General features: G+C 31.8%; 5 protein-coding genes across 5 annotated transcripts; 2 read left to right on the forward strand and 3 right to left on the reverse strand.

Moving 5' to 3' along the window:
• Positions 1-726: 726 nt before the first annotated feature.
• On the forward strand, positions 727-2007 carry LOC148177390 (odorant receptor Or1-like). Its single transcript, XM_088032785.1, has 4 exons — positions 727-1471; positions 1517-1616; positions 1661-1765; positions 1812-2007. The coding sequence occupies exons 1-4, from the start codon at positions 732-734 to the stop codon at positions 1980-1982; spliced, it is 1116 nt and encodes a 371-aa protein (XP_087888911.1). The 5' UTR covers positions 727-731; the 3' UTR covers positions 1983-2007.
• Positions 2008-5285: 3278 nt separating this feature from the next.
• Positions 5286-6873, reverse strand: LOC148177391 (odorant receptor Or1-like). Its single transcript, XM_088033326.1, has 7 exons — positions 6813-6873; positions 6130-6705; positions 5878-6082; positions 5737-5836; positions 5584-5688; positions 5382-5537; positions 5286-5333 (listed from the first exon to the last, which is right to left on the reverse strand). The coding sequence occupies exons 1-7, from the start codon at positions 6871-6873 to the stop codon at positions 5286-5288; spliced, it is 1251 nt and encodes a 416-aa protein (XP_087889452.1).
• A 3749-nt stretch (positions 6874-10622) lies between these two features.
• On the reverse strand, positions 10623-12293 carry LOC148177392 (odorant receptor 94b-like). Its single transcript, XM_088033327.1, has 7 exons — positions 12246-12293; positions 11570-12109; positions 11296-11525; positions 11154-11253; positions 11002-11106; positions 10802-10957; positions 10623-10753 (listed from the first exon to the last, which is right to left on the reverse strand). The coding sequence occupies exons 1-7, from the start codon at positions 12291-12293 to the stop codon at positions 10706-10708; spliced, it is 1227 nt and encodes a 408-aa protein (XP_087889453.1). The 3' UTR covers positions 10623-10705.
• A 3082-nt stretch (positions 12294-15375) lies between these two features.
• Positions 15376-16535, forward strand: LOC148177393 (4-vinylanisole receptor-like). The gene is made up of 6 exons (XM_088033328.1): positions 15376-15679; positions 15729-15933; positions 15974-16073; positions 16123-16227; positions 16274-16429; positions 16476-16535. The coding sequence occupies exons 1-6, from the start codon at positions 15376-15378 to the stop codon at positions 16533-16535; spliced, it is 930 nt and encodes a 309-aa protein (XP_087889454.1).
• A 3198-nt stretch (positions 16536-19733) lies between these two features.
• On the reverse strand, positions 19734-21113 carry LOC148177394 (odorant receptor Or1-like). Its single transcript, XM_088033329.1, has 6 exons — positions 20573-21113; positions 20316-20523; positions 20178-20277; positions 20028-20129; positions 19828-19983; positions 19734-19781 (listed from the first exon to the last, which is right to left on the reverse strand). Exons 1-6 carry the CDS (start codon positions 21111-21113, stop codon positions 19734-19736), a joined length of 1155 nt encoding a protein of 384 aa, XP_087889455.1.
• Between the last annotated feature and the right edge of the window lie 1195 nt (positions 21114-22308).

The following is a 22308-nucleotide window of genomic DNA, read 5'->3' on the forward strand; positions in this document are numbered from 1 at the left end:
GTACTGTGTGTTATCTTTTTGTAAAGTGTCGTCCCCTAATAGTAGAGATGAGTTTGAATAAAATCAGAACTAAGAGATCCTAAGCAAACACTAAAAAATTAAAAGTTAAATGTGAAAAGTAAAGAAATTAGATTCTTTGGAGAATTTTATAATCGTGCATTTGAAAATCTTTAAAAACCTGAAAACTAAAGTATCTAAAGAGCATCTAATAAAAATATGAAACCTATAAAATCTGAGTAAAATGTGGAAAATCAGACTCTTTTGAATACGCACCTTAAAAGTATCGAGTTTTTTTTACGTATAATTTCACTCTGTGCTCTTGATGGCAAAACAAGAGTTATCAGAAACTTGTTTATCTTACAACTTATTATTCCTATATTACAATTAACAACGTGAAATTTTGGGGACCGAGGAAAAATATTTTCTTTGAACTCCCATTCCGCTCACTTTCTCACTTTTTCTTTGAGACGATTTTATGAAAATCCTTTGATTTGAACGCAGCGACCGTAATAAAAAATGTATATTATAATTAAAGAGTGCAAGAGGGCGTTCCTCGTTAACGATGAAACTGCAAAACACGTGAATATTTTATGAGGCCACTAGTAACAATATCCTCAACAACGTCATTTCTTTGATAAAAGTTTAATGTATTCTTTTGTAATTAGAGACTTCTTTGAATTAAAAAAATTGATAGAAACGATAGTCATTCATTTGTAAACTGTAGAAGAAAAATGAACGACTTAGTTAAACAGAGTTTCAGTTTGAATCTCACCACGTTACGGTACATCGGTTTGTACCCTCCAAAGAAACCCTCAAAGTTTTATCTTCTTTATGGGTACGTTTTACTGTTCTTTGCTCTTCTACCAGACCCAATTCTCGGCTCGCTGTATTATTTCCGCGCCGAAGGACTTTCACTTTTCGATGCCGGACCAAACCTCTTCCTGATGATCGCAATGCTGAGCTTTGTCCCGAAGATGTTACCTTTCATCATCAGCAACAAGCAAATCAGAGATTGTTTCACTCATCTGGATCGGTCTTTCAAAACCAAACTCAACAAGAAACAAGAAGCTATCACCAATGACTGCATCTGGATCTGTCAAAGAAACTCGCGATTCTTCTTCTTCTGCATCGTCCTGGACAACATAGCGTGGGCTTCAACTCCATTGTTTTCATCCCAGCTCGAGTTTCCTTTGGAAGTGTGGCTACCATTTGACCCAACGACTAATTGGGTGATATATTCCTGCGTTTACGTCTTTGTGGAAATGGGAGTGACGTACACGGGGTTGAGTAATGCCGCCGTGGACACTTTGATTAGCGGATTAGCGTATCATGCTGCTGGTCAGATGAAAATCTTGAAAGACAACTTGGAGTTTTTATTTGAGTACGCCGAAACGTCCGACAATAAGACTCAAAGTGAAGTTATTTACCAGAGGATTCGGGAGTGTAGTCAGCACCACCAACACATCATCAGGTAACACGAAGAACAGCAGCGTCGTTTCTTACTTTGTCTTTCCAGTTTTGTGAAGAAGATCGAAAACTGCTTCTCCTGGGTCGTTTTGAGTCAATTCATGGGAGGTACACTAATGATTTGTCTTTGTTGTCTTCAGCTAACTGAGGTGGTGAACATGATTGTAATAACTGAACCTAAGTCCGCTTGTAGGTTGAACCAGGAAGTGTTGATTTTTTTCTTCCGGCTGCCTTCCTCTGCTCCGCGCTTATTCAGGTTTATCTTCACTGTTATTACGGCACCACGCTCTACGAAGAGGTAAGTCACAGTCTAAGATAACGAACAGTGTCAGTTTTGCTTCTAGAGTAACACTTTGGCGACGGCAGCGTATTTAGGGCGATGGTACGAGTACGATTTGAAGTCACAAAAAGCGCTGATTCTTTTCATGGAACGTGCCAAGATTCCTATGACTCTGACTGCAGGGAAACTGTTTGATTTGTCGCTTAACACTTTCACTAATGTGAGTCTGAGGTGATGTGAAACCGAATTGGAGTTTCTGTTTTAGATTCTTAAGAAATCGTACTCGTTGTTGGCGGTATTGGAAAATTACTAGAGAAGACTGCACTTGATGTAAAAATATGAAAGTATGATGTGTATCACTGAATAAAAACTGTTATAAAGCAAAAAAGAGTAAAGTTCTGCACAGTCACTATTTTAACCTTTTAGCTAAATCTCTCGTTAATAATATGAAGTATTAAGTATAGTAGCAATAAAATAAATTGTAAGTAATAGATAATAAAAGCTAGAGAATTTTTAGTTGTCTCGTAAATTAAAATGAGCAAATTTTGTCTCTTTTGCTTTAGAATTCCAGAATTGACCATGTTTTTGTTTTTTCCATCTATTCATTCATTCCAAAACCTATGAAAACTTTACACACCAAATCCAAATCACGATCTCTTTTATTTTGTACGTGTTTTGTAACATCCAATAAATTGATTCTTTTTTGTAGGTGTCTTAACTAGCTCACAAGTTAATCCAATAATAACAGTTTTACGAGTTAAACGATCGAATTGGTTATTCGGTTGTTGATAAAAGTAGTGACAGCCAATAAAATCTATTCTTTTTTTGGGTTTTAATCCGATCTCAATAACATTTGCCATTTTGTTTTGAAGAAAGGGAGGGTTTTTGTCTTTTTGCTCCAGAAGTTTGTAATTGAGCACAACTTGTAAACATTTGGTTCTGCCAAGTCGTTATTTACGTTTTTTCAGCAAATAAAATTATAGTTTCCATCTAGAGAGTACAAATTTCTTTGGACGGTAAAGTTTTTAAACAGATAATGTTTATTATTGGCTCAATCTTATGACTTTGACAGAAGTACAACTCAGAAAATAGAGCTTTAAGCAACTTCTTTACACACTGAAATTGAACAAATTTGTTTCTATTACTTTGAAAAATTGTAATTGTAATTTCATAAACATCTGAAAAGTAGCAATCTTGGCAAAATTTGTTAAAACTTCTATTATATTGTGATTGTAATTGAGTCATCCATGAAAATTATTATTATTATTATATTATTATGTCTATCGCCAATTCATACTAGCGATCTGACATTGAACTTGGCAATTGCAACTGTAAAAAAAGATAAATCAAGCGATAAGAGAAGATCAAAAAGAATTCAGAAGGTGTTTGACACAGAATAGAAGAAACACCTTCAACGTGAATTTGCTATTTGCCCACTTGACAGCTATTGCACTTGACAGCTATCTGTACGAGTCAATCAAAGACTTACAAACAAGGTAGTTTGCAAAGCCGACTCGATTACAAACAATAATGATCACACGATAGAAACGTCATTCTAATTTTTCGTTCTGCTTCTAGATGAAAATTTCTAAAATTTGTATTTTTTGCTCTTTAATTTTGCTAGTTGGTGGAGTTTATAAACAGCTACTCAAAAATAGCAATTTGCATAAATTTGACTGTTCCAACAGTAAAATTTCCACAGTTACAAATTTTAATATAAAAGTTGTACCTATATTTTTATATCAAGTTGAAAATAAAAAATTACAAAATTTGTATTTTCTGTAATTTAGCAATTTAGTGGAGTTAATAAACAACTCAAAATAATAATTTGCCCACTTTTTTGTATAAAAAGTCGCATACTTACATATTTTTGGTTCAGCTTAAAAATAAAAAATTCCAAAATTTGTATTTTTTTCTTCCACAATTTAGCAGTTTGGTGGAATTAACAAACAACTCAAAAATAGCAATTTGCTCAAATTTGAATGATTTAACAGTAAAATTTGCAGAATTACAAATTTTTCTATAAAAAGTCGTACTAATATCGGTGATACTGAAATGTGAACGACTTTTTCGTTGTCATGGATTTTTCTCTGAATTTTCATAATGTAAATCAGACTGACCAGTGGCGTTTTTTTTTATGTTTCTCTAAACATTTTATTTACTATACATTTATTTATTATACAACTCTTACTATTCAGCAGCGACTACTCTTAGCGACCAATTTTCATCAAATTTTGCAATAGTACTTGGTTTTTCGACTACAGTTCAATGTTTAGCCGATTTTAACTACCTACTGTCATCAATTGTCATAAATGACAATTAGAAGTGCACCTATGATTTAAAGTGCAAATTACGCTAGACAATTTTGCCGTTCACATTTTGTTGTCGTCAATAGTATACTTACATATTTTTGGTTCAGCTTGAAAATAAAAAATTTCAAAATTTGTTTCAAAATTTTTATTTTTTGTACTATAATTTAGCAGTTTAGTGGAGTTAATAAACAATCCAAAAATAGCGATTTGCTCAAATTTCAGTAAAATAACACTAAAATTGTCAGAGTTACAAATTTTTAATTTAAAATACTAAAATTTGTTTTTTTTGCTCCATAATTTAACAATTTGGTGATGTTAATAAACAACTCTAATATAATATTATACCTAATATTCCTTTAAAATCTTAATTTTAATTTTAATTTCAACTTCAAAGTCAAAAATTCTAAAATTTGCGTATATTGTGTTATAACTTAGCAATTTAGTGGAATTAATGAACAATACAAAAAAACAATTTGCTCAAATTTGATTGTAATAACATCAAAATTATTTTACTAAAAAAAATTTTACTAAAAAAAATGTTTAAAATTTTTGGTGCAGATTAAAAGTGAAAAATTTTTAATTTCGTTTTTGGAATGAACTTACATTTTTTCACTTTTTAGTTGTAATTCGATTGTATTTGAACAAATTTATAAAACTCTCAGGAAAGGGAAATTTAAGGCATTTTTTGAACAAACCAAAAATGTTATTAAAGAAATGTCTTTTAAAATACCACAGAGATTTCTGTATCCAACACAAAGGAAACTTAGCTTAGAACGATATTTTTAATGTCGACCTAAACAGTTGGGGTAGTTTCTGATATTCACCGCAAGATGGCCAGCTTTTGCGGCTTAGTCTAAAAATGGTGGATGCGCCGGGACAAGCCAAAGGTTCTGACTGCATTTTTTACAGATTTTAAGATATTTATAAAATTGTACTTTTTTTAACACTGCCTTTCTGTTTTATTTATTTCAGGAGTACAAAATTCTATCAGCTATAGATTATCTTAATGAATTAAGTTAGATTTTCCTTTTTTACTAACTAATTTTACTGCATTTAGAACATTGTTATTCTAAACTCGCAAAGTGCCTGACAAACTCAGAATTTTATTGATTAAAGAAACACCTCATAAGAAACGTCAAATTTTATTATTTTTTAAGTAATCATTTATAAACATCTAAACAATATGTTATACTAAGTGCGTACCAACAAAACGTTCAAAACTTTTACTAATAATTTTCTAAAACAGCCAACAACGAGTACGATTTCTTAAGCACCTGAAACACTCTTGAAATTTCACTTTCTTTCAACTCAAACAAACTCACATCTGTGAAGGTCCGAAGCGACAAATTCAATATTTTTCCCGCAGTCACAGTCATGGGAACTTTTGCTCGTTCCATAAAAATTATCAGAGCTTTTCGTGACCTCAAATCATACTCATACCATCGTCCGACATACGCAGCGATTACTAAAGTGTTACTCTGGAACTCAAACTGACACTTCTTGTTTCATTTGACTGTGTTTTACCTCTTCGTAGAGTGTCGTTCCGTAATAACAGTAGAGATAAATTTGAACGAGTACGGTACTCAAATAGACAGCCTGAAGAAGAAAGGTGCTGCTTCCGGGACTCAACTGAAAGGAGATGTTGTACACAAAACTCACTCAAACTGTTTTATCTACCAAAATTAGTTGAAAGCAGCAAAGACAGATCAAGACAGTACTGCAGAAAAACTGGCTGAAGACGATCCAGGAAAAACAGTCCTCGATCTTTTTAACAAAACTGGAAGACAATATGACTAAAAAAACACTTGTTTGTTTTACCGGATAATTTGGTGGTGGTGCTGAGTACACTCCCGGAGTTTCCGGTAAATAGCTTCATTTTTGCCTTGGGAAGCTTCTCGTTCGGCGTACTCCAATAGAAATTCCAAGTTGTCTTTGAGAATTTTGATTTGGCCAGCGGCATGATACGCCAATCCACTAATCAAAGTATCAACTGCTGCGTTTGTAAATATTATATAAGAGACTCCTGAAAACAGAGTAAAGTCTTCAATTCCCGTCGCAGAGGTGTTTTACCCAGCGCAATAATAAAATAAACGAGATAAAAAGCCACTTTGTTCTTCATTGGATCAAATGGTAACCACACATCCATCGGAAGTTTTCCTTCTTGATGTGAAAAGAACACTGCTTGACATATCCACGTGATGTTATCAAGAACTGTACAAAAGAAGAAACATCTCGAGTTTCTTCTACAAATCCAGATGTTGTTATCAAAGATATCTTTTTGTTTGTCTTGTAGACGCACGTTGAAGACCTCCAAATAATAAATACACTCTCGAATTTCCTTGTGGGTGAAGATAAAAGGTAACATCTTCGGTATGAAACACAACATCGCCACCAGTATAAAGAGGTTCAAACCGGCGTCTGAAAGACTCAGTTCTTCGTCGCGAAAATAATAAAGAAAACTGAAGAGTGGATCTGGTAGCAAAGAACACAACAACATGACGTACCCATAAATTAGATAAACTATTGAAGGATTCTTTCGAGGGTACAACCCGAAAAAACGCAAAGTTGTTAGATTCAAACTGAAACTGCTTTTAACTAAGTCGTTCATTTCTTCGGTTCGGTGGCAAATGAGTGACTGAATGCTTTCTACTTTACAAAGAGTTTGTTGGGAGTTAAAAAGAATACATTAATGTTTTATCAAAGGATGAAGTTTATTGAAAAATTCTGTTACTAGCTTCATTAAAGTTTCATACGTTTTGCAGTTCCATTGGTAACGAGGAACGCCCTCTTGCACTCTTTAATTATGACATACATTTTTTATACAAGCTTCTCAATCAAAGAACTGAGAATTTATATTTAATTAAGTCTTTGTCTTAAAGGAAAACGAGTCTATTTATAACTTCTTCTATCGAAGCTTTCAGTTCACTCAACTCTTCAAACACGATAAAATTTCTAGTTGGTTTCAAGCGCTCATAAAAGAAAATACGGTTTTTAGTGTTCTCACCTCTTCTTTGAAAAGACAGAACCAAAAAATTTATAATCTAAACTTGAGTCGGTTTCAAAACAATTCTCTGATAAACTAAAAACCTGAAATTCCAAATCGTTCAAAATAGTTATTTTTGTATTAAGTGCGCAAAATGAGTGTTTTTTTAATGGCGCTTAAGAATGCTAATTTTGGTCAAGACCGATAGGTCGAGACCGTAAAGGCATTCGAAAGCGCCATAAAAACACAAATGAGCCACGAAATACAAACAATATTTTTTCTATAACCGCTAGTAATCGAATAAAACTCCTCCTGTAAAAAAAATTGCAGAAATTAGAGTTACCAGCGTCGCGCGTATCTAAGGAAATGCACTTGTTGTTTTCATAAACAAAAAACCGTTTTTTGGCGTTTTTTCACTTTTGGAGTGCAAACAATGGATTTTACTAGCGAAGACGACGATGTGGAAGCAGTTGCTGCTGCTGCGATATCCAATCTTCTCCCTGGTGAATCAAAACCGATGTAGGAGAAAGCCTACATGCAATTTCGAGAATGGTGCACGAAGGAAAACGTATTGCAAGTTACAGAAAACGTATTACTATCATATTTAGAAGAGAAGTCCAGGAAGGTAAAACCACCAACTTTATGGAGTACTTTTTCCATGCTGAAAGCCACTCTGAATGTCAGCTTTAATTTTGGGAGTAGCGCTTGTCGTCGAGAAGAACTGATGAAAATGACTGTTGATGGCATTCAAGATGTTGGGACCGTTTTGATTGTTAATGTTCCGGATAGTAAAAATCACTGCGAAAGAACTTTTAGTGTTTCAAATTCGGAGTACATTGAAATCTACAGGAAGTACATAGCTTATTATTGTTTTAAATTAAATTATGGCCTTGATGACATCCAATAATTTGAGTCTTTTTGTGCGGGTCTTAATTTGCTTAGAATTTCATCCAATAAAATAGTATATTAAAACACCGAGTTTCATAAGGCAAATTTTTAGGCACGAATCCAAGTTTATAAAACGAGCGGCAAAGCCGCGAGTCTTATCATGGATGAGTGTCTAAATGGTCTTATAAACAATTATTTTTCTTAATTTGTTCTTGTAACAGAGCTATTTTCGCTATTTCTGCATTCGTTTTCAGTGCTAGAATATCCATTTCGATACGGAATGTTAGAATAGCTTTGTTTCCATAGCAACTTGAGAATGTTTAAAATACAAATTAGGAAAAAGCAATTTTACAAGTTAAGATCGAATTGGTTGGTTATTTAGGGGCGTTTTTATTATAAAAACGACGTTGATAAAAACAATAGCAGCTAATAGAATCATTTTTTTTTTAATTTTAATTCGGCTTCTATTACGCGGATTCCTGTTTTTTTTTGCTTTGGAAATTTGTAATTGAGTTAATAAACAACTCGAAAATATCAATTTGCCCAAATTTGATTGGACCGGACCGGTTTACAGAATCTAAATATATTTTTTTTAATTCCAATTAAATTCTTAATATGTTAAATTGACATGTGATCGTTTTTTTGCCAATCAAACATCAGCAACGTCAATCTAGTTCCGAGATTAACTTAATTTCGATTAAATTATTGTGTAAACTGGCCTTTACACTGCTAATTATACAAATTTTGATAAAAAGTCTTGGATATTTTTGATTCAAAATTTCAAATTTTGTGCTTTTGCTCTAAAATCTATCAATTTGGTGAAGTTAATAAATAGCTTAAAAACAGCAATTTGCCCAAATTTGATTTGTACAACACTTAAATTGCACGAGATACAAATTTTAGTAACAAATTTTGGATATTTACGGTCTTCCTTAAGAACGAAAAATTCCGAATTTTGTATTTTTTGCTCTATAATTTTGCAATTTGGTAAAGTACATAATAGTATATAATTATACGAGCATGTTATGAGACATTTTATTTACGAGGTTGAGTTTGCACCACGAGCGAGCCTGCGAGCGATAATGGCCATGACTATGTAATACTATGTAATCGCCAGAGTTACAAATTTTAGTACAAATTTTTGTATATTTTTTGTCTAGCTTTAAAATGAAAATTTTTAAAATTTTTATTTTTTGATCTAAAATTTAGCGGTTTAGTGAACTAATAAATAACTCAAAAATAGCAATCTGCCCAAATTTTATTGTTATAGCACTAAAATAGCCCGAGTTACAAATTTTAGCGAAAATTTTTTGATATTTTTTTGTTCATTCTTAAAATAAAATATTCTACAATTTGTATTTTATGCTCCATAATTTAGCAATTTGGTAAAGTTTATAAACAACTTAAAAATTGCAATTTGCCTAAATTTAATTGTTATAACACTAAAATTGCCAGAGTTACAAATTTTAGTATAAAATGTTAGATATTTTTGGTTCAGCACAAAAATAAAAAAAAAATTAAATTTGTATTTTTTTCTCGAATTTATCAATTTAATAGAGTCAATAAACAGCTGAAAAATAGCAATTGGTCTAAATTTGATTGTTGTAACAACACTAAAATTGACAGAGATAAAAATCACAACAATCCAATATTAAAGTGAATATAACGCAGATACGTTTTCTACTTCCGCAAGGTAACTTTAACTGCAACCGGAAGTTCCTCAAGATGTCGCCACCATACACTATTTGACCGTTGCTACATTTACCGAAGGATGTCGTCACTATAACTTTTTCGAATGTTTATAAATGATGGATGCGCTATGACTAATTGTAATTTTTTCAAGTTTATAGTTTTTAAGAAAATATAATAAATATTACAAAAAAAACTAAAAAAATGTTACCTAAAGTAAAACAATCATTTAGTTATTTTTTTTCTTTTTCGAATTTTTATTTATTGTATTCTTGTTAAGATATTCAACTATTCAAATTTTAAGCCGTAACGACTTTGTAGCTCTCTAAATTATTATTTTTTTAATTTTTATTATTGGGAATTTTCAGTTTCACATCTGGAGATCGCAGGCTATCAAATTTCAATCATCAAATTTTTTAGTTTAGACATAATAGTTTTCCAAAATTTTGTTTGATTCTTTTAAATATTTGTATGTTAAAGGCGTAGTTAGAATTTTAACATTCTCAATAGTTATAATTTTTATTTTTTAAATTATGAATGAGCACAGCAACTTTTACATTATTATTAATTTTAAGATTAATATGAAAAAATTGAATACGATCTTACAAAACCCTTCACTAGTTTCAAAATATGCATACAAATAAGATAAATTTTTTAATTTACTAAAAAATGTAATTTTAATCAACTTTTTGTAATTTTTTGCACAGAAAAAGTAAATTCAGTTAAGAATCGATCTCAAATGCAACCAGAAACAGTAACCATAAATCGGATCTTATTTTTTAGGCAACGGATAAAAAAAGCAGAACCGGGCGAGATTCGAACCGGGTTTGATGAAAACAGAAACAAAAGATTTTAAAGTTTTAATTTACTCATTTAAACAGTACAAATAATCAAATAACAAATTTTTGTTTATTACAGTCAATTTGTTTATAAACAAGAAGAAAAATATATAAATTAATAATTGCAAAAATGGTGGATGCGCCGGGAAAACCCTAAAATTTATTTATTTTAAGATAACACCATCAACGTTTGTATAGATTCAAACAAAAGTATTTAGTGCAGATTACAAAAAATACCAACGGTATTCTAATAATTTTCCAAGACAGCCAACAACGAATAAGACTTTTTGAGCACCTGAAACACTCATTAAACTCCACTTCCAAGCAAGTTAAATAAACTCACGTCAGTGAAAGTCTGTAGCGACAAAACCAGTATTTTTCCAGCAGTCACAGTCATAGGAACTTTCGTTCGTTCCATAAAAATCATAAGAGCTTTTCGTGTTTTTAAATCATACTCGTACCATCGTCCTACGTACGCAGCAGTCACTAAACTATTACTCTGAAACTCAAACTTACACTTTGTTACATCAGACTGTGCATTACCTCTTCGTAGAGTGTTGTCCCGTAGTAACAATAGAGATAAATTTGAACGAGCACGGTACTCAAATACACAGCCTGAAGGATAAAAGGGCTGCTTGTAGGTTTCAACTACAAGAAAATTCTGTAAAAAAACTCGTGAAGACTGTTATATCTACCAAAATTAGTTGAAAGCAACAAAGACAAATTAAGACAACACTGCAGAAAAACTGGCCGAAGAGAATCCATGAAAAGCAGCTCTCAATCTTTTTAACAAAACTGGAAGACAGTATGAATAAAAAGACTTTTTTTTTGTTTTACCGGATAATTTGGTGGTGGTGCTGAGTACACTCCCGCAGTTTCCGGTAAATAGCGTCATTTTTAGTTTGGGAGGCTTCAGGTTCCGCGTACTCAAACAGAAATTCCAAGTTGTTTTTGAGGATCTTGATTTGTCCAGCGGCGTGATATGCCAATCCACTAACCAGAGTATCAACTGCCGCGTTCGTGAAAGCAATATAAGTAATTCCTGGAAAAGAGTAAAAGTCTTCATTTCACGTCGCTGAGGTGTTTTACCCAACGAAATGATGAAATAAACGAGATAAAAAGCCACTTGGTTCTTTTTTGGATCAAATGGTAACCACACGTTCATTGGAAGTTTTCCTTCTTGATGGAAAATAAACAATGCTTGACATATCCACGTGATGTTGTCAACAACAGTACAATAGAAGTAATACTTCGAGTTTCTGTGGCAAATCCAGATGTTGTTATCATAGATATCTTTCTGTTTGTCGTGTAGACGCACGTTGAAGACTTCCAGATAATAAATACACTCTCGAATTTGCTTGTGGGTGAAGATAAAAGGTAACATCTTTGGTATGAAGCACAACATACACACTATTATAAAGAGGTTCAAACCGGCGTCTGAAAGAGTTAATTCTTCGTCTCGAAGATAAAAAATGAAACTGAAGATTGGGTCTGGTAGTAACGAAAAAGACAACATGACGTACCCATAAATTAGATAAAATATTGAAGGGTTTTTTCGAGGGTACAACCCAAAAAGTCGCAGAATTGTTAGATTGAGACTAAAGCTGCTTTTAACTATGCTCTTCATTTCTTGATGATGGTTAGTGAGTGACTGAATGGTTTCTACATTACAAGGAGTTCGGTTTTTGTTACAAAGAATACATTAAATTTTCATCAAAGGAAAAAGCTTATTGAAAAATTCTGTTACCAGCTTTATTAATTATTCATACGTTTTGCAGTTAACATACATTGGTAATAAGAAACGCTTTCTTGCACTCTTTAATTATGACATACATTTTTTATACGAGCTTCTCAATCAAAGAACTGAGGATTTATATTTAATTAGGTCTTTCTCTTAGAGGAAACGAGTGGGAAGTACCAGGAAATATTTTTTATCGTAGTAAGATCTATTTATAATAAGTTCAATCGCAGGCAAAGTATGTTGTTCATACTCAACTCTTCAACTACGATAAAATTTCGAAAAGTTAATAAATTAATTTTTTTACTTAATAATTGATTTATATTATTAATGAGGGACTTAAATAAGAAAGTCTTCCTTAGTAATTTTCCAGTACTGCCAACAAGTACGACTTCTTAAGAATTTAAAACAAAAACTGCAAATCAGTTCCACATCACCTCCAATTCACATGCGTGAACGTGTGAAGCAACAAAACAAACATGTTTCTCGCAGTCACAGTCATAGGAATCTTGGCACATTTGTTACTAGAAGCAAAACTGACACATTTTGTTATCTTAGACTGTGAGCTACCTCTTCATAGACGCGGATAAGCGGAGCACTAAATCGAAGAGCAAACAAAAGAAATTTTAGAGTTATTCGTTTTGAAGCGGAGTCAAAAATATTGCTATTTTAAGGACGCCGTTTTTTTAACGCTTTTAGAGTCATGTAAATACATGTAGACCGGTAAACGGCGGTCTAGGTCTAGGCGTTCAAAAAGGAAACAAAATTATATAATTGGGTCGATTTTTTATTTTTTTTCCAGTCATCTCAAAACCAATGAAAACGTTTTACAGCAAATTCAGAGCACAATCTGTCATTTTATACGTGTTTTGTTATCATGTTATCATCGTTTAATAAATTGTTTTTTTTGTGTTTTTAATTAGCTCTAAAGTTTATCCAATAAAAAGCAGTTTTACAACTTTTTTGTTTTTCCTGAATTTTTCAATTAAAGACGAATTATTTTTTATTAATATTTAAAATATTTAAATATCCTTTTGAAATCACTTACAACAAATTTACGAATTACTTACAAATTTTAGCAAAAAATGTCGCAATTCCTTTAAATTTAATTGTTTATACATAGCATTAATAAAATTGACAGAACTACAAACTTTAATAAAAAATGTTGGATATTTTTGGCTCAGATTCAAAATGAAAAATTCTAAAATTTGCAAGTTTTGCTCTAACATTTCGCAATTTGGTGGAGATAATAAATAAAAGAAAAATTGCGGTTTGTCAAAACTTCATTGTTATAACACTAAAAATTGACAGAGCTACAAATTTTGGTAAAAAATGTTGGATATTTTTGGCTCAGCTGTAAAATAAAAAATTCTAAAATTTACAATTTTTGCTCTAATATTTTGCAATTTGGTGACGTTAATAAACAAATAAAAAATAGCTATTTGTCAAAATTTGATGGTTATGACACTAAAATTGCCAGAGCTATAAATTTTAGTGAAAAATGTTGAATATTTTCGACTTGGCTTTAAAATAATTTTTTTTCAAATTTGCAATTTTTGCTCTATAATTTCGCAATTTGGTAGAGTTAATAAACAATTTTAAAATAGCTATTTGTTCAAATTTGATTGTTATAACACCAAAAATGTCAGAGTTACAAATTTTAGTATAAAAAATGTTGGATATTTTTGGTTCTGCTTGAAAATGAAAAATTCTAAATTTTGTATTTTTTGCTCTATAAGTTAGTAATTTAATGAAGTTATTGAACAACTCAAAAATAATAATTTGTCCAAATTTCGTTCTTATGACAGTATAATAATTGTGAATAATTCCACTTTATAATTTAAAATGATAAATAAAATACATATCTCAACAATTCTGAGAATTCCAAATTTAGGTATAAATTTTACATCGCAAATAACTTTTCTACTTTGATAAGGTAACTTTAACTGCAACTGGAAGTTGCTTGAGGTGTCGCCACCATACACAATTTGACAGTTGCCCATATACTTCAAGTTGCCCATATACTTCAAGATGTCGCCACTACATCTTTTTGTTTTTGAAAATGGTGGATGCGCCAGGACAAGTTGGAATTTTCCTAACTTCATAATTTTCAAAGAAATTAAAAAGATATTATAAAAAAAACTGGCAAAAGTAAAACAATTATTATTTAGTTATTTTTTTTTTCTTTTCCACATTTTTTATTTAAGTAAGTTATTTCGTCTAACATATTCAGTTTTTTTTAATTTTAAGCTGTATCGACTTTATAACCAACTTCTTAGATTTTTATTTTTTCAGTTTTTATTACTCGGAATTTTATGTTTCCGATCTTAAGCAGTCAAATAAAAATTGTAAATCATAAATCTTCTAATTTCTTACACAAAAAAAAATAATTCAGTTAGATTTAATTCTTAAGTCAAATCAGAAAAACAACCAGATCAAATTATGTTTTTTTTTAAGCAAACAAAAATTAATGTCATTTATATTAAATCAACAAATTAGATCCATTATGTATAATAAACAAAAAAAAAGCACGCATACAGAAACAAAACGCAAAAATAAGTAAAACAAAACGCAAAAATATGTAAAACAAATTAATTTAAAAAATGGTGGATGCGCCGGGCTAACTTTAACGTCTCTAAGTTCCGTGCTTGTCTTTCTGAATGTTTTTAAACTTTAAAAATAATACAATTAAACATTAAACAAAAATTAATTGCAAGACATAATTCTTTGAATATAAAATCCACGACCTCCTTGAAAAATGCATCTTATAATTAAACCCAGCACGAGGGCGTTCCTCGTTACCGATAAAACTGCAAAACAAATGAATATTTAATAAATCCGCCCCTGAATTTCTTCATCAAAGTCAATAAAACGTTAATTGATTCTTTTTACCAAGCCGTAAGAAAGAAATTACAGAAACAGTTAGTTGTCAACCAGCAAAAGAAATGAACGGTTTAGTAAAAACTAGTTTCAACCTCAATCTAACTTCGTTGCGCGTTCTTGGCCTGTACCCGCAAAAATACCACTCAAAGTTATATCTCGTTTTTGGGTACCTCTTGTTGTTTTGTTCGTTGTTACCAGATTCAATTTTCGGTGCGCTGTATTACGTGTTAGATGAAGAATTGTCGCTGTTGGACGCCGGTCCTAACATTCTGGTGATGGTGGCGTTGTTGAGTTTCATGCCGAAGTTGTTGCCGTTCATCTTCAGCCACGAGAAAATCAGAGACTGTGTTTATTATCTGGAAGTGTTCAATGTTTCTTTGAATGGAAAACAGAAAGAAATTACAGATGACAGTGTCTGGATTTGTCAAAGAAACTCGAGATTCTTCTTCTTTTGTACCGTTGTGGACAACATCATGTTTGTCTGTCGCCCGTTTTTTATCCACCAGGAAAAGCGCGGGTTTCTTTTGGACGTTTGGTTACCATTCGATCCGACGAAGAGCAATGTGGTCTTCTACAGCGTGTACGTCTTCGTCGCTTTGGGTACAAGGTGAGACCTCACCACCACACCAAAGCTAAGAGATTTTTTCAGGAGTGTCTTACATAGTCTTTGCGAACGCAGCAGTGGACACTTTAATCAGCGGACTTGCATATCATGCCGCTGGTCAGATTAAGATTCTCAAAGACAACCTCCAGTTCTTGTATGAGTACGCGGAGGAAGAAGCTCCTCGAGACAAATATGAAGTTATCTACCGGAAACTCCGGGAGTGTGCTCAACATCATCAACATATCATTCGGTAAAAACAAACAATTGTTTTTTAGTAAAGTTTCTTTCAGTTTTGTTAAAAAGATCGAAGATTCTTTTTCCTGGGTCCTCTTCAGTCAATTTTTGGGAAGCACCATCATGATTTGTATCAGCTGTCTTCAGCTCAGTCTGGTAATTAAATCAAAACTCCAACGACAATGTCGAATTATAATTATTGTAGTTTAAACCTGGAAGTAATAATTTTATCATCATGGCAATTTACCTCAATACTGTCCTTGTTGAAATTTATTTCTACTGCTACTACGGAACGACTCTCTACGAAGAGGTAAGTCACAGTCTAAGGTAACAAAAAGTGTCTGATTGAGTTTTAGAGTAAAACTTTGGTAACTGCTGCGTATTTAGGACGTTGGTATGATTACGATTTAAAGTCACGAAAAGCTCTGATACTGTTTATGGAACGTGCAAAGATTCCTATGACTGTGACCGCGGAAAAGTTGTTGGATTTGTCACTTGACACTTTCACAAATGTGAGTTTTTTGTGTTTTGGATTAATGAGGTTAGAATTTGTTTCAGGTGCTTAAAAAATCGTATTCGTTATTGGCTGTGTTGGAAAATTATTCTGTACAAGTTTAAGGCGCACGGAAAATTTCTGTCATTGCACATGAGTTGAGGAGTTATTTTTCAAAACTCAATAAATCCATTTTATAAATTTTTACAAGGGTTTAGAAAAAACGATAATTTGTTCAATTTTCTTCAAATTTACTTCAACTCAGTAACACAATGTTTTAGCAAGAGGTTTTTTACGAAATAAAATACACACATTGTTAAATTTACCCAAAACAATCTCTTTACATCAAACCCACTGTCAGTCTAAATTGGATTTGTTGAGTTTTGATAAATAACTCCTCAGTAGTAAACACGTATTTTGAGTTTAATAAAGAGACTACAAAAGCTGATCTTGAGATTGTAATAAGATGTAAATAAAAATCAATTTTTCCCATATTCCTAAAAATTTTGTTTGCCTTTCCTTTGGATTACTTAACACTGTTTTATTTTTTATTCTTGGTAGAATTTGTAGATTACCTAAATTAATTTCCTTTGATTAGTTAGACTTTTTAAAGTTTTGCAGATATTTTAATTTTCTTAAAGTTTTTTAGAGTCGTTCGTTTTTGTGATTTAATTTAGAAATCCCATAACCAATTGACAAAATTTTTTCTTTTAATACTCCTTGATTCTACAAATATTTCTATAAATTTTGTTTCTTTTAACATTTGAGAATTTTTTCGGTTTATTAAAAATAATAATTTTTACTAACTGAAGAACACTTATTCAAATGTCTAGAAATCCAAAAAAAATTATTAAAATCTGTAATTTCGACAATTTTGACGCCACAGCAATGGAATTTGATAAACTTATTACTTGAGGTATCTTCATTTAGTGTACAAAATAACTAAAAATTGAAATAAAAAAAAGTTTTTAAACAATTTTGTTTGAAGGACAAACTTTTCTATTAGCTTCTGTAATTCCGATAGTTTCAAAGGCAAAACAATAAAAATTAGGTAATTTATTTTTTATAGGCATTTATTAGACCTACAAAATTAGAGAAATTTTGAACAAAAAACAAAATCTCTAGAAATTTTAATTTGGGAGATTTAAGTCAAAATCAAAAACTTTCTATTAAAGTCTGTAATGTCGACAATTTTGACACCAAAGCAATGAAATTTGATAGATTATTTACATGAGAGATCTTTATTTAGTCCACAAAATTACAAAAAATTTAAACAAAAAAATTTTTTTTGAAAAAAGGACAAACTCAAATTCTAAAATTTTCCATTAGCTTCTGTAATTCCGCCAGTTTTAAAACCAAAGCAATAAAGTTTAGTTGATTTATTACTTAATTGGCATTTATTTGGCCTACAAAATCATAAATTTTAAACAAAAAGCAAAATTTCTTGAAATTTTAATTTTGGAGATCGAAGTCAGAATCCAAAGTCTTGTATTAAATTTTGTAATTTTGACAATTTTGTCGGCAAAACAATGAAATTTGATAGACATATTACTTTGTTTAGTCCACAAAATCACAAAAAATTTGAACAAAAATAAAAATTTCTAGTGCCCATTTGCACCGGTTACAGTCAAGTCTAAAGATTAAGTTAAACGCAGATTAACTTATAGATTGCGTTGCACCGGTTCCTAATCTTTCATAAATGACATCTATCTGTCAGTTAATTTAATCCCTGAAGAAGGTACGGTTTAAAACTTAAATATAAAGTAATTGTTCATTATTTTGTAAAAATTGACTTCAAAAAGTGCCGAAATGGCTTTTATTTATAATAATTTCAATGTAATGGTGTTGGACGACGACGACGACCTTAAAGAAATAGATTTTATTTTAAATGGAAATAACAGTTTCGACCCGTACGACGACGCAAATTTTAGAAAAAGATTTCGTTTATCGATAGCTTGTTGCTTAATAAGGTTGTTAATGTTGATAGAAGAACGTTTGAAGTACCCTTACGATAGGTGCGAATTCATGTCGCTTTTTTAATCGACATCGTTAATTCAAACGTAGCATCTCTTTTCGTTTGATCTGACGTCACTGAACCTCCGCCCGTTTTCATGATTTCTCTCTTCTCCGTCGCAGCAAAATTTCTAACTTTTTTCTTATTTTCGTAAAATCTTATTAATACTTCTTTACTGCGCCGATCATTTATAATATTTTGAGCAATAAATTCATCAGTGATTTGATTCCATACATTCCTTTTGTTTCCAAGAGCATGAATCAGTTTTTTTTATTTTCTATTACATTATCATACTTTTTGACCAAGCTCCAACACAACACTTTTTCGTCTGGTGTAAAACACGAGCAACGTAAACTTAAGTGAAAAGTAGAGGAAATTGTACCATTACCCGTTTAAATCACTTTAACTTCTGGCTTTTCTCTAATGATTTTTTTCAAAATGTCAAACACTGTCCGTTACCGTATGTTACCTTACGTTACCTCCAGTTAGTTAACTGGCAGATCGAAAAGTGTGGTGCAACGCAATTTAACTTTAACTAACGTTTAGTTAATCCAAACCCTTAACTGTAACTGTAACGGGCATAGGACTTTTTATTTGAAGGACGAACTCAAAATCTAAAATTTTCTAATAACTTCTGTAATTTTGACAGTCTTAAAACCAAAGCAATAAAATTTAGTTAATTTATCAATTGGCGTTGCATTTATTAAGCCTGCAAAATAAAATTGAATTAAAAAAACAAAATTACTAGAAATTAAATTAATTTGAAGAACTAACTCAAAATGCAAAATTTCTTATTAAATTCTGTAATTCCGACAGTTTCAACGTCAAAGCAATAACATTTGATAAGCTAATTGTCTATTTATTAGCGAAGGTACATAATAACAAGAATATTGAAGTCAACAGTAATTTTCTAAAAATTTTCAGTTAAAAGACAAACTCAAAATTTATACATTTCTATAAAATTCTGTATTTCGACATTTTAAAAATCAAAGAAATAAAATATGGTAGATGTATTACTAGAGACACGTTTATTTGAAGTACACAATAGTTTTATAATTTTTTAATCTAAAGATTTAGAAAAAAAATATATCTCAAATTTTTAAAAACGAGAAATGGAAAAGCAGAAAATATGTAAAACGTGAAACCACTTAAACCATCTTATAGATTTTTTATTATTAAAATTATACATAATGTAAATAGTCATCAACTAACACAAATAGATTTATTATTGCCCATTGCTTCCAAATTATTTAATTAACATTTTGTGTTAGTGCAATATCGTGACCTAAAATTTTAAAACTTTGTTTTTCTAGTAATTTTGTAATACTGCCAACAACGAATACGACTTCTTCAGCACCTGAAACAAATCTCAAAAACAAGAATTTACAACAACAAACCCTCACATTTGTAAAAGTCTGCAGTGAAACGTCAAACATTTTTCCAGCAGTCACAGTCATAGGAATCTTTGCACGTTCCATAAACAACACCAGAGCTTTCTGTGACTTCAGATCGTACTCATACCATCGCCCCAAATACGCAGCAGTGACCAAAGTTTTACTCTAAAAACAAAATTAACATTTTGAGAGATTACAATGTGTAGTACCTCTTCATATAGTGTAGTGCCATAATAGCAGTAGAAATAAATTTCGATGAGAGCGGCATTGGGGTAGGCGAGCAGAAGAAAATTGAAACTTCCTGGTTCCATCTAAGAACTAAATTTCTAGGAATTGTAAGACGACTTCGGTTTGTTTACCTGACTGAGCTGAAGACAACAAAGACAAATCATGACGATACTTCCAAACAACTGGCTGAAGACAACCCAAGTGAAGCACTTCTCAATCTGTTTGACAAAACTACAAGAAATAGCAAAAAGACTCTTTTAAAATCTTACCAGATGATGTGTTGGTGGTGGTGCGAACACTCCCGGATCTTCTGATATATTATTTGGTACTTCATTTCGTTTTTACCACACGCCTCCGCGTACTCCAAGAGAAATTCTAAGTTGTCTTTCAGAATTTTGACTTGTCCAGCCGCATGGTAAGTTAACCCACTGACCAAAGTATCCACTGCTCCACTACTAAGCACCGTGTAAGTAATCCCTGAAAAGTACTTTCATTTTTGGTACCAATGGTACTGATGGTACTGTACCCATCGCAGAGACAAAGTAAACACAGTAGAAATTCACATAATTTGTCGTTGGGTCAAATGGTAACCACAATTCCATGGGAAACTTGCGTTGTGGTGACAATAATGGTTCAATTGTCAACAACATGTCGTTTAGAACGATGCAAAATAAAAAAAATCGGAAGTTTCTTCGACAGATCCAGACACAGTCATTGGTGATGTCTTTCTGTTTGGCGTTTTGAGGAGCGTTGAGGACCAGTTCTAGGTAATACAGACAGTGTCTAATTTCTTCGTGGTTGATAATAACAGGCAACATCTTCGGTATAAAACTCAGCATCGCCATCATCAAAATGAGATCAAGTCCACCATCCAGAAGACCGAGTTCTTCGTCTCGAAGGTAATAAAGTACACCAAACAGAGGATCTGGTAAGAGAGAACAAAACAACAAGACGTACCCGTAGATTATGTACAACTGAGAGTGTTTCTTTCGTGGATACAATCCAAGAAACCGCAGTGTTAATAAATTCATGTTGAAACTGCTTTTCATTAGACCGGTCGTGGTCATCTCTTCGCTTACTTCACAACGAATGAACAACAAATTCAAACTTTAAATGTCACGGAAGTAAGTAGTTAGTCTCTAATTAAAAAGAGCTCATTAATTTTTTATCAAAGAACTAACTTCAATAGCAATTTCTGCTATTATTCTAATCAAAAATTTATGAGATTTGCCTTTTTATCGAGGAGGAACGCCCTCAAAGAATTGTTTACTGGGAATGAGACGGAAATGCTCAAAAGAAATGCGTTTCCTTACAAGACTTCAGACAGTTTCGATTTAAAGTCACGGAAAGCTCTGATACTGTTTATGGAAAGTGCGAAGATTCCTATGACTGTGACGGCGGAAAAGTTGTTGGATTTGTTAGTTAAAGTAGTAAAACGAGAATAGTCGTCACGTGATGTGTTTTATACAGTGTGTTATTAAATTAGTGCGTTTTTTTGGGTAAGTCTGAAAAATTGAGGGTTTAAAATGGTGGATGCGCCGGGATATTATTTTTTTTAATGACGTTTTAAAAACTAAAATTTTAATTTTGTACTAGATAACTTCACACATATGTTAGATAAAATTATTTACGTTGTTTTACTATTTTTGATTCGTCTCTATTTTTTTAGCTCATTTGTGCTTCATTTTAATGCGTTTCTCTGAGACTTACTAAACTTTTACATTTTTTTTCTTGTTTGAAAGAAATCTGAAAAAAATAAAGAATGTAGTAATAAATCCATGATTTTTCAGGTTTTTTTCTATTAAATATCTTTTACAAACACTCTGTAACATATTAAAATGGCGAATACAACAAAACTAAATTTACTAAAATTAATGGTTATTTCCATTTGAGCGCTAAATAGGATTTTTTGGTTCAATTGCAGCATTTACTGAAGAGCTGTAAAATCCTTACAATGAAACTCTGCAAATTAAAATCTGTTGGTAGCCCTGCCTCGGCAACCTCCTAGCAATATTTTTTGCGATCGCACTGTGTTCATTACTGTTTTTTCTCCTTTTTGATTACCTTATAAAAAATACGAGATTTGCTCTCACCAACCCAATAGCCAACATCGCGAAAAGATAAAAGAAATCTCCGAACTCCAAAAATTTCCTGTTCAAAATTCGGTAAAACCAGCGTCATTTCTATAACAAACCGCTTTCTTTCACGCGCAACATCTCAATGTTAATTCTACCAAGCAATGAAAAGCCTCTGCGGACAAAG

This window comes from Gnatocerus cornutus, chromosome 3 (genome assembly GCF_029298725.1).
Source record: "Gnatocerus cornutus isolate USDA-ARS CGAHR chromosome 3, icGnaCorn1.1, whole genome shotgun sequence".
Taxonomy (NCBI): domain Eukaryota; kingdom Metazoa; phylum Arthropoda; class Insecta; order Coleoptera; family Tenebrionidae; genus Gnatocerus; species Gnatocerus cornutus.

Excerpts from the sequence above, each read along its gene's own strand:
- LOC148177390 (XM_088032785.1), top strand. The coding sequence starts at position 732 with ATGAACGACTTAGTTAAACAGAGTTTCAGTTTGAATCTCACCACGTTA. Across the intron at positions 1,617-1,660 it reads GTTGTCTTCAGCTAACTGAG|GTTGAACCAGGAAGTGTTGA; the intron begins GTGGTGAACATG and ends GTCCGCTTGTAG. Across the intron at positions 1,766-1,811 it reads GCACCACGCTCTACGAAGAG|AGTAACACTTTGGCGACGGC; the intron begins GTAAGTCACAGT and ends TTTTGCTTCTAG.
- LOC148177391 (XM_088033326.1), bottom strand. The coding sequence starts at position 6,873 with ATGTATGTCATAATTAAAGAGTGCAAGAGGGCGTTCCTCGTTACCAAT. Across the intron at positions 5,538-5,583 it reads GAACGACACTCTACGAAGAG|AGTAACACTTTAGTAATCGC; the intron begins GTAAAACACAGT and ends TTTGAGTTCCAG. Across the intron at positions 5,334-5,381 it reads CGCTTCGGACCTTCACAGAT|GTGCTTAAGAAATCGTACTC; the intron begins GTGAGTTTGTTT and ends AGAGTGTTTCAG.
- LOC148177392 (XM_088033327.1), bottom strand. The coding sequence starts at position 12,293 with ATGTATGTCATAATTAAAGAGTGCAAGAAAGCGTTTCTTATTACCAAT. Across the intron at positions 11,526-11,569 it reads ACCAAGTGGCTTTTTATCTC|AATGAAGACTTTTACTCTTT; the intron begins GTTTATTTCATC and ends TCAGCGACGTGA. Across the intron at positions 10,754-10,801 it reads CGCTACAGACTTTCACTGAC|GTGCTCAAAAAGTCTTATTC; the intron begins GTGAGTTTATTT and ends TGAGTGTTTCAG.
- LOC148177393 (XM_088033328.1), top strand. The coding sequence starts at position 15,376 with ATGCCGAAGTTGTTGCCGTTCATCTTCAGCCACGAGAAAATCAGAGAC. Across the intron at positions 15,934-15,973 it reads CATCATCAACATATCATTCG|TTTTGTTAAAAAGATCGAAG; the intron begins GTAAAAACAAAC and ends AGTTTCTTTCAG. Across the intron at positions 16,228-16,273 it reads GAACGACTCTCTACGAAGAG|AGTAAAACTTTGGTAACTGC; the intron begins GTAAGTCACAGT and ends ATTGAGTTTTAG.
- LOC148177394 (XM_088033329.1), bottom strand. The coding sequence starts at position 21,113 with ATGACCACGACCGGTCTAATGAAAAGCAGTTTCAACATGAATTTATTA. Across the intron at positions 20,278-20,315 it reads CACCACCAACACATCATCTG|TTTTGTCAAACAGATTGAGA; the intron begins GTAAGATTTTAA and ends TATTTCTTGTAG. Across the intron at positions 19,782-19,827 it reads CACTGCAGACTTTTACAAAT|GTGCTGAAGAAGTCGTATTC; the intron begins GTGAGGGTTTGT and ends GATTTGTTTCAG.